At 27.6% G+C, this 11,080-nt stretch overlaps 1 protein-coding gene across 1 annotated transcript; it reads left to right on the top strand.

Annotated features, from left to right (window-relative positions):
• Window positions 1-2,672: 2,672 nt before the first annotated feature.
• On the top strand, window positions 2,673-4,632 carry Phum_PHUM025360 (uncharacterized protein; the record flags this gene model as incomplete). Its single annotated transcript, XM_002422914.1, has 4 exons — window positions 2,673-3,193; window positions 3,875-4,002; window positions 4,121-4,363; window positions 4,442-4,632. The coding sequence occupies 4 exons, from the start codon at window positions 2,673-2,675 to the stop codon at window positions 4,630-4,632; spliced, it is 1,083 nt and encodes a 360-aa protein (XP_002422959.1).
• Between the last annotated feature and the right edge of the window lie 6,448 nt (window positions 4,633-11,080).

The raw sequence follows: 11,080 nt of genomic DNA, 5'->3' as shown, positions 1-11,080 counted from the left end.
TAATAATAATAATAATAATAATAATAAAACGAATCGAACGATGGGAAAAAAATTTAAAAAAAAAATAACCAATTAATCGAAACTTTTTCTCTTTTTTTTTACGCCGGTATTAATAAATTAATCGATCGATAATTCGTTTCAATAATAATAATAATAATAATAGTAATAATAATAATCGTTAAACGAAATAAATTAAATCGTTTCATATAAGTATGAGAGTTTATCACGTTATTCAATTATAAGTTTTACGACGAAAAAAAAAACCGTAAAAATAATTACCCCCTCCCTCCCTCCCCCACCCTCTCGTCTTCTTTTATGTTTTTAGAGAATCTTCTAGAAAATATTTCGTAGAATAAACCGCCAAAACTTATTTAAAAAAAAAAAAAAAAAAAACCGCTTTTTTCAAATTACTAAATATAAAATTTTTTTTATGGTTCATTACCGGCAAATTACTCGCATTATACAAAAAAAAAAAAAAAAAAAAAATTTGCTCCCCATTTAATTGCTCCCGACGTTAAATTATTATCAACATCATCATCATCATCATCATCAATGCATATTTAAATAAACGTTCGAAAAAAAATTTTTTTTTTTTTCCCCCCCTATATCGCGCGTATTCCTTTAAATTTATTTCCTATTTATTAGGAAAAATTTGTCATTTCCGGTTTGGTTTCGTATAAAAAAACCCCTTTTTCCCCTTTTTTTAAGACAACACACATCCTATATTGATAACGATCGATTTTAAATGATAACAATAATAATAATGATAATAATAATTTGTAAAAATATTTTTACGACGTGTAATTAGCGAAACGATAATAATAATAATTTCTGTAATTTTGACCTCTGAATGTGTGTGATTGTTTTAATTTTTTTTTTGATTTTCCAACGATTTTTCTTATTTCGTTTATTATTAACGTCGTTATTATTATTATTATTATTATTATCATCATCATCATTATTTTTTGTAAAAAAACGTTAATTACGATTTAAACATGTCAACAACGTGATCTGACGTGACATGAGATGACATGATAATTAAGTAAAAGTTATCAGGTTTAATCAGTCACGCGCGTTATGTTTTTTAACCACTCACTCAAATGTAAACCCAATAATAGTAAGTCAATAAAAAAACAATCACGCGAATTTGTGCGTGTGTGTGTGCGTGCGTGCACATGAGTATTACGTGATCGATTATCGATTGATTGATTGATTGATTATTTGTTCGGTTGTTGATTTTTTTAAGAGAGAAAGAAAGCGAGAGAGAGAGAGAGAGAATAAAAAGTTCATTCGCGTGTTTCTTAATAATTAACGAATAATTACTAATATTTCTTCTGCTGACGCGCTCCGTATTTACCCGCCAAAAAAAAAAACAAAAAAATAATTAGGTTGGCAACACGTTTTGGCGCGAATTAAAAAAAAATTTAAATTTTTACTGTCGTTTCGAATTTCGTTATAAATAATTCAAAAACAGAAATTTTTTTCGTGACGTTTTAATACGTAAATTTAAATTTAATAGTTGCCAACCTAATTTTTTTTTTTTTTTTGTTTCGTTTTACATAAAAATGATAAAATTTAAATTTTTTTTTTCTCGTAACGGTAAATAAATATTTTAACCGTTTAAATTCCCTCGAAAAGAAAACAAAAAACGGGATGAGAAAGGGAACACTCCGGGACTCCCAGTTTTTTCTCACCCCGTAATAATGATTAAAAATTTTATCAACGTCATCCCAATAATAATAATAATAATAATAGTAATAATAAATTTTTTCGAAAGTCGACAAATTAATAATAATAATAATAATAATAATAATAATAATAATAATAATAATAATAATAATAATAATAATAATAATAATAATAATAATAATAATAATAATAATAATAATAATAATAATAATAATAATAATAATAATAATAATAATAAAATTTTTCTTTTTTTTTTTTTTTCATGAAAAAAAAAAAAAAACTTTCGTTAATTTTTAATAATTTCTTCTCACGTTTTCATCGTCCAACAATCAATCAATCAATCAATCAATCAAATATTTATCAATTATTATTATTATTATTATTATTATTAACATTATCAACGTCAATTTATTCGTTAAAAAAAAGAAAAAAGACAATAAAAAACGTACTCACGCACTCACGCACGCACGCACACACACGAACGCAATTAAAAAACAACCCATAATAATAATAATAATAATAATAATAATAATTTGAGTATTAAAAGAGAAAAAATTACAAGATACGCCATTTTTTGTTTCTTTTTTTAAATTCATCATCTTAAGATTCCCACAATTGAATTACGGGAAATGTATGTCATAATAATAATAATATTACTCTACTCAAGTTGTATACGAAAAACTCTAGCCCACTAACACTGATTTAACTCAAAGAAAAAAAAAAAAAGTTTTTTATAAAAGGAACTGGTGGGAAGGTACTTCCATCATTTTAACGTTCGTCTTCATCGTGTTTATGTGAATAAATAAAAAGTTTCTTTTACGTATTCGGCGGCAGTTTGCATTATTTTTATTATTATTATTATTATCGTCTCGAGTGAATATTATTTGCAAATCATCATCATCATCATCATCATCATCAAAGTTTTTTTATCGAATATTGTTCGGTTATATTATTATTATTATAAAGGGGGTACTTTTAAAAAAATGTATTGTTACAAAATAATTTTTTTATTTTGTGGGATTTGTGTGATATCTAGTCAACAAACGGAAAATTCGGAAAAATCGGTCGTGACGCAAACGACGCAGACACCGTTAAAACGTTTAAATGCGGAAAGAATTGGAAAATTTATGAATTTGAAAAAACTTTACTACAACGGTTACAACAACGATGTAACGTACGAAACGACAAACGAAATCGTAAACGTTTCGGAACAAAAAAAAAACCAACGAGATGATTCAAAGGATCCGGATGCTGCGCTCGCGGGACTCTATACGGAATGCGTTTTAACATTTTCAATTCCTTGTTTGCAAAAAAAATTTCTCGTGTTTTTAGATCGTCTCGGACGAATGGATCATTTCAATCTCATGTTCGGTGATTTTTTAACGGTCAAAAGAATCACGAGAGAAACGACGAAACCCATAACGGAAAAAGCAATCGAAGCGAGAATGAATTATCACGGATCGGAAGAAGATTTAGAAATATTGGTCGATTACGCCATAGAAAGGTTAGTTAGTAGTTGAATCGCGAGGAAAACGTCGACGGAAATCAATTTCCGGTTTTTCCCGGAAATTGATTTTATCAAACGACTACTACATCCTTTTTTAATATAAATAATAAAAAAAAAAAAAAAAAAAAAAAAAAAAACATCCCGATTTTTATAAATTATTATCGAGAGTAAATAATTTCGGGTTCGACAAACAACAAACGACAAACAACCTCAACAACCTCGACAACCTGAAAGGTTTGACCCTTGCAAAAAACAACAACAAGCTTTTCCCCTCCCCCTCCCCCTCTCACCCTTCCTTTTCTCATACCTTAAAAATAAAAAAACGTAAAAAAGTAATTAACGACGTTTGAATTGATTAAGGTCAACAACAATAACAACAACAAAAATCTCGCGACATTTTTTTTTTTTTTTTTTAAAACTCTTTTCGACCTCGTGGTTTTAATATTCGTGCCTGTCATTTCAGGTTCAAATCTTATACGAAAAAAAAAAAAAAAAGTCTTTATTCTTTCGATATTACAACTCACTTTGTTTTCTTCTTCTTCCTTTTTTTTTTTTTTTTTTTTTATTTCCTCATCATTAAAAAAAGTTAACCTTAATTTATGTCTTCAATAATAAAGTAATACGTCTTGAGTAACATGTTTGTTGTTATGTTCTATGTTTTATGTTTTCGTATCACAGGTTTTTCAACAGTCACAAATTAAGAATAAAACTTCCTTTTGGACTTTCCGTAACCGACACCGAAGCGAGGGGTAGAAGTTCAGAATCAAATGCCATCGATATCGGATTTGCAAGAGGTTTTTCAGAAGGTTAATTTCTTTTTTTTTTTTTTAAAAAAAAAAAAAAAAAAAAAAAAACAAAATGTCGGTTGAGTTTGAAAAGAAAATGAATTTTCTAATTGTTTTTGGTTTTTTTTTTTTTTTGCAGGTAGAGGAAAAAAGAAAAAAATGATGATGATGATGATGATGATGCTTAAAATGAAACTCATGATGGTTTTACCAATGATTGCAATGTTGATCAAATTGAAAGCTTTGAAAGCTTTGATATTGTCAAAGATTGCATTGGTTATAACTTTACTGTCACTGATGAAGAAAAAAATGACGAAAGATGACAAACATAAAATAGTCATCATTCACGATCCTCATCATGGTGGAGGCGGAGGCGGCGGAGGTAATTTCCCACCCCCCGGACCCCGGGATTATTATAAATGCGTATTGTATATCGAAACGAGTTAATTTTTTTTTTAAGGTCATCACGACGGTTACGGACCATCTAGCGGTGGTGGTGGTGGTGGTGGAGGTGGCGGATGGTCAAGCGGAGGTGACAGTTATTCCTCGGGTGGTGGAGATCACGGAGGAGGAGGCTGGGGAAGAAGCTGGAATCAAATCGATGCTCACGATTTGGCGTATAGGAGCCACAACGTAACGAACGCATCCTAATCATCAGCCATATAAAAAAATTTAAACTCTAATTTTCCTTTCTCTCTCTCTCTCTCTCTCAACTTATTCAATCAATCATTCATCTTTTCCCTTATCATTATTATCATCATCATCTTTTTTGTTATCGCCTGAAGAAGAAATTCATCAACAGGTATTATTGTAAAATGGCGTTTAAACGCTTTTATATAAAAATTCCTACGCTTATTTTTGTTTAAAACTTATTCGTCAATTATTTATTATTTATTTATTTATTTATTTATTTATTATGTATTGTATTTATTTATTTATTTATTTATTATTATTTTTTAAATTTATAAGTATAGTATTAAAACGTACGTAAAAGACTGACGAAAAAATAATTAATTTAAGTACGCAAAAACAACTCATGACAATTAATAAATAAAAACACGAACGAAACGAATTATTCAACGACTGATGACTAAACAAACAAACAAACAAACAAACAAACAAACGACAGACAAACGTACAAACAAACCGTAAAAACTATATATTTTTTACTTGATAAAAATTACTCTTATTGGGCACGAAATATACATGTATAGCTTAAATAAAAATATTTTTAATAAAATAATATTAATTATCATCGCATCGGTATTATTATTATCATATTTTTTAAATCTCCTCCTTTCCTTTTATTATTACTCTATGAAAATAAAATTTCGATTGATTTTTTTTTTTACTCTATGATCAATAATAAAAAAAATTTCATTCGTACGTTTGTTTGTTCACACGGGTTTTAAACGCTTCGAAAAGTTTCCCTATCCCTATCCCTAAGGGAATGATGATGATGATAATAATAATAGTAAATTTTTTCATTAAAAAAATTATTATTATTATTTTATTTTAAATCGTCCTCGACTAAACAAACTACAATAAGAAAAAAACAACTAAAAGCGACTAAAAAACGACTAAACAAACCGGAAAAAATTTTTTTGATTAAAGTACTCAAATAGTATAAACATAATTTTGAAGGGGTAATAATTCGATTTTCAATTCATAATTTTTCGCAAGTATAAAATTTCCCCCCTCCGCACCCCTACTCCCTATCCCATCTCATCTCACTCTCTCTCTCTCTCTTTCTCACCCCGTTTTCACCATCAAACTACTAAAACGAAAGGAAAAAAATTAGCAAAATGATACAGCAAATATGTATATATATATATATGTATATAAAATACGCGAGACCTCGTTCCCATAGGTTTTCTTTTCATTTTGGCATTTGACTGTTTTTTTAACACTCTTTGTAATTTTCGCGTAAATCGATAATTAAGGCGTGTTTCGAATAAATTATTTACTTGACCGTAAGAAAAATAATATCCCTCTCCTCGTCGTATACATACAAACATTTTTTTTTTTTTTTTTTTCCTCGTATCGAAAACACGGTCGAAATCGATATTTATACATATATACATACGGGAAAAAAAAAATCATGCTCTTAATGAGCTTAACTTAACCCCAGCGTTTCTCTTTTTTTTTTTTTTTTTTTTTTTTTTTGTGATTTTAGGTAAAAAAAAAAAAAATTTCTCTTTTTTTTATTCACTCCCGTTCGACGAATTAAATTCTTTACCACTAACAACAACAACAACAACAACAACAACGAACGTGAATAATCAAATAATAATAATAATAATAATAATAATAATAATAATAATAATAATAATAATAAAAACAAATTTAAAATTCAAACGATATTCTTTCAATTCGTACATAATAATATTAATATCGAATCGTGATAATAATAATTTATTCTTCGTTATTATTATTATTATTTTTTTTTTTCTCTTATTCACGATTCAATAATTTTTCATCATTATTATCATTATTATTACCATCATCATCTTTATTATTCATGAATGTATGTAAAAGATTATTAAAGGTTAAAAAAAAAAAAAAAAAAAAAAAATTATTTACTAATTAAAATAATTTTTTTTTTTTTTTTTAATTGAAACCGACCCAAATAATGAAATTATTTTACTATTACTACCATTATTATTATTATTATCATTATCATTATTATCGTTATCGTTACTACCAGTATTATTATTATTATTATTATTATTAAACGCGAATCGATAATCATCATTTTGAAATTCCACGAGAGAGAATTTTAATAAAAAAATTTTTTTAATTTGTTTTTTTTTTTTCTTTTTAAATTAAACGCGAATAATTTTTGACACAATTACTCTCCGTACACGTGATTCGTTATTATCATTATTATCATTATCATTATCATTATTATCATTATTATTATTATTATTTCGAGACCTGGAGTTTGTTATTTTTAAATGACTATTGAAATTTAAAAAATTAAATACCGACTCTCGTCCGTCGCACGGTTGTTATTTTGTTTTTGTTTGTTTGTTTGTTGTCGTTGTCGTCGTCGTCGTCATTTTTAATCAATCATTCCACGTTTCACGTAGTAAAAAAAAAATTTTTTTAATAAATAAATTTTTTGTTAATAAAAATAATGATGATGATGATGATGATAATAATTAAAAACAATTCGTCACCGTTCCAAAAAAAAAAAATTTTCACGTAAATAAAAATGAAATTTTTTTTTGTATTGATCGTTTAAGAGTGAAAATTTTCTCGGCCTCATAATTAGTTATATCACGATTAATAAATTATTATCATTATTATTATTGTTCCTCCCCCCATCCTCCCCCTTTCCCCCTCCCCGAACGTACTCCTTCCTTTTAATAAAAAAAAAAAAAAAAAAATTCACATGTAAATAAAATAATCCGGTTTTTTTTTTTTTTTTTTAAATTTTTAAACGTCAGGTTCGACCCCGAAAAGAAAATAATAAAATATACGATAATAATAATAATAGCAACAACAACAACAACAATCAACAAACGCAACAACAAACAAACAAACGAACAATTTACCCGTTGTTGTTTTATTAAAAATAAAATAAAAGGAGGTATGCACGCTTCATTGAAATTTTTTTGACAGATTCATTGCGAGATCGAAGGGGAAAGAGAAGGGGAGGAGGCGGGAGGCGGAGGGAAGAGAAAATAAAAAATCTAAAACCACGTTTTGGCGGGAAGGCATAAAATAGTAGGAAAGTAGGGGAAAAGGAGGAAATTTTTTTTTGGGGTCATCACATTATTTTTTTGTAAACCAAACGAAAGTAATAATAATAATATGACCCGAGAGACGTTTCACACAAAAATTTTTTTTTGACCTTATCAATAAACAATAATGATAATGCAAATTTCTCACGTTCGAAAGAGAGAGAGAGAGAGAGAGAAAACAATAAATAAATAAATAAATAAAATTTTTTCGATTGTCTCTCTCTCTCTCTCACTTTTTATACGAAAAATTTTCCGTCGTGAAATCGTCGTAGAAACGCGACAGTATTCGGCCGAAAAAAAAAAAATAAACAAATGAGAATTTCGTCTAGTGACACGTTTACGATAAATTACCCGCGGATTTCTTACACCCGAATTTCATAGAGTATAAAAACATTTACGAACGTTAGTTAATTCTTTATGAAATAACAACACGTTTTTTTTTTTTTTTTTCAATTCGACGTCAAATTTTGTCGAAATTTCGCAAAAAAAAAAAAAAAAACGTATTCGAAAAAAAGAGAGAAAGAGAGAGTGAGAGAGAGATAGATAGATAGATAAAAAAAACATAACTTACATTTATTATTTTCTGACCTTTTGCATACTCGTCCGAATCCTTCCGAGAATGTTTTTTTTTTTTTTTTTTCTTTTCGCATTACACATATATAAAATTTATTTTCTACATATTCGTATATAACCTCAATTAAAATAACACCTGTAACAATAATTTCGGCCGCCATTATTATTATTATTATTACTATTATTATTATTAATAAAACCTTACCAGGGGCAGGGTACGAATACGATGTATGAATGTAAAACGAAAAAAATTCGTGACACGAAAAAAATTGTTTTTATTATTTTTTTCACACGTTTTTATTTTCCCTTTTTAAAATCATTATAGTGATGATGATGATGATGATAATAATAATCATTACTATTATTATTATCATTAATAATAATAATAATGATAATAATGGAACACGTGATATGGACATTTTAATGATGATGCGTGTGATAACGTTATGATAAAAAATTTAATAATGAACGATCGATCCCGGGATTTGACCTCATTATTGAAACATTTCCTGACCTAAATTCAAAATATTTTCCCGCCAAAAAAAAAAGGCGCGAACTTTTTAATTATTTAAAAATTTTTAAAAAAATCCTACGTTCGACGCATAATTTATCGGAAAAAAAATAAACGCGTTCTCCCGTATTCGATTTTTTTTTGTTATTTTTTTTTTTTTTTTTTGAAAAAAAAACGCGGGAAATTAGAAACTGACGATAATAATAATAATAATAATAATAATTAATAAATGTTTAACGTGTATTTAACGTGATGCGTAATGAAACGTTCGTAAAAAAAAATTCATTTAAAAAAAAAAAAGAAAAATATGTGTATGTATTAAAAATTTCACGGATTGATTAACTTCAAAACCCGAAAATTATTTAATCATTTTTTAATTTTTCTAGAAAATTTCAAAAATTTTGTTTACTTTTTCTTCTTTCACTACTTCATCTTTCTTTCTTTTTCTTTTTCTTTTTTTTTTTTTTTTAAATTAAGAACGAACGTCTCAAAAAAGAATTGATTAAAATAACATCTATTGTAAATTATTTTCTTCATTTAAATTAAAAACGTTTTGAGATTAAGTATCACTTAACACGAATACTCCGAGAGAGAGAGAGAGAGAGAGAGAGAGAGAGAAAGAGAGAAAAAAAGCAAAAGACGTGGAAGAAGAAAAATACAAAAGAATTTTTTTTTTTTTTTTTTTAATTGTTCAATCAAATTAAATTTTTTCCCCTGCTAAATCTCATCCCACAATTGTTATTATGTTCTAATTAAATTGTTTTAAATTAAAACAAAACAAAAAAAAATGTTCGTGTATGTAACTTAAGAAAATGAAAAAAAAAAAAAAAAAAAAAAAAATTATTCTCCGGAATTAAAACAAAATGTCTTTTGTTACGCTATTATGCGGCTATTATTATTATTATTATTATTATTATTACTAAAAATTTTGTATTACGCATATATGCATTAAGGTCACAGCCTGCTTTTTTTTTCCTCCTTGGGGAAGGAGAGGGCGTGAAGGGGAAGGATGGGGAAAGGTGTCGATGTTTTCCGTTTAAATTTTAAACGTTCAAAACATTTTTTTTGTTTTTTTTTTTTTTTTTTTTACGAAAAAATTACGAAAACAATCAAACAAACAAACAAACAAACAAACACGTTCGCATGATGTTCGTTTAAAACAAACACAAACATTCGGTTTCGGCATTATTATTATTATTATCATTATTAATTTTAACGGAAATAAAATGAACGCGATGGAAATACCGGAAATTCTTTTTTTTTTTTATTTAACGATCGATTAATCATTAATAGATTCGGAAACTTTATTTTTTGTTTCACTTTTTGTTTTCATCGTGTTCTAATTCCACGACAGAAAAATTTTTTATCCCCCCCCCCACTTTTTTTCGACCCCTTTTTCCACCGGAAACGATAAGGTTGAGAACACATTAATAGATTCGGAAACTTTATTTTCTTCCACTTTTTTGTTTTCATCGCGTTCTAATTCCACGACAGAAAAATTTCCCCCCCTCCTTGTTTCTTTCGACCCCTTTTTTCCACCGGAAATGCTAAGGTTGAGAAAAAAAAAATTCCTCCATTTATTCACGCGTAATCATGCACACACACACACACTTACAATCTCGAATCGTTTTGTTTGTTGTGTTTTTGTGGTTTGTTTGTTGTTTGGTTGTTGTTGTCGTTGTTGTTGTTGCTGATATTATAGGCTAATGATGTTTTTACGATAGAAAAAGAAGAAAAAAAAGAATAGAAATCAAAATTCAACGTGGCCTACAATTAATTTAAGTGGGATTCAAAACTGCTACAAGCATCATCTATTAACTAGTTTCTAGCAATTTCTACAAAGTATGCGTGTGTGCGTAATAATAATAATAATAATAATTTTTTTTTTTCATTTCTCATCTTCATTTCTCTCTCTCTCTCTCTCTCATCATCTTTTTCATCGTCATGTTTGTTTTCTCTTAATATGTTTACATTCAAACACATACATAAACCCCAACTACTCATTTTCCCTTTTTTTCATCAAAATTGCCATTTTCCGAACGTCTCATCATCGTCATCATCATTATCATCATTATCATCATTATTTACTCGACGCGTTTTTATAATTTTGTCATTATCATCATTTCGATTGTTTGTCATTTTTTTTATTTTTTGCATGAAAATAAGAAATTAAAAAACGTGAAAGAAATTCCAATGGTGATGATGATGATGGCGATGGCAGTGAAAGGGGGAAGAAGATGGGGGGCAATGGGGGGGGGGAAGAAAA

The sequence above is a fragment of the Pediculus humanus genome, genomic scaffold (genome assembly GCF_000006295.1).
Source record: "Pediculus humanus corporis 1103172107382 genomic scaffold, whole genome shotgun sequence".
NCBI lineage: Eukaryota > Metazoa > Arthropoda > Insecta > Psocodea > Pediculidae > Pediculus > Pediculus humanus.
This window is presented reverse-complemented; position numbering and strand designations above follow the sequence as displayed.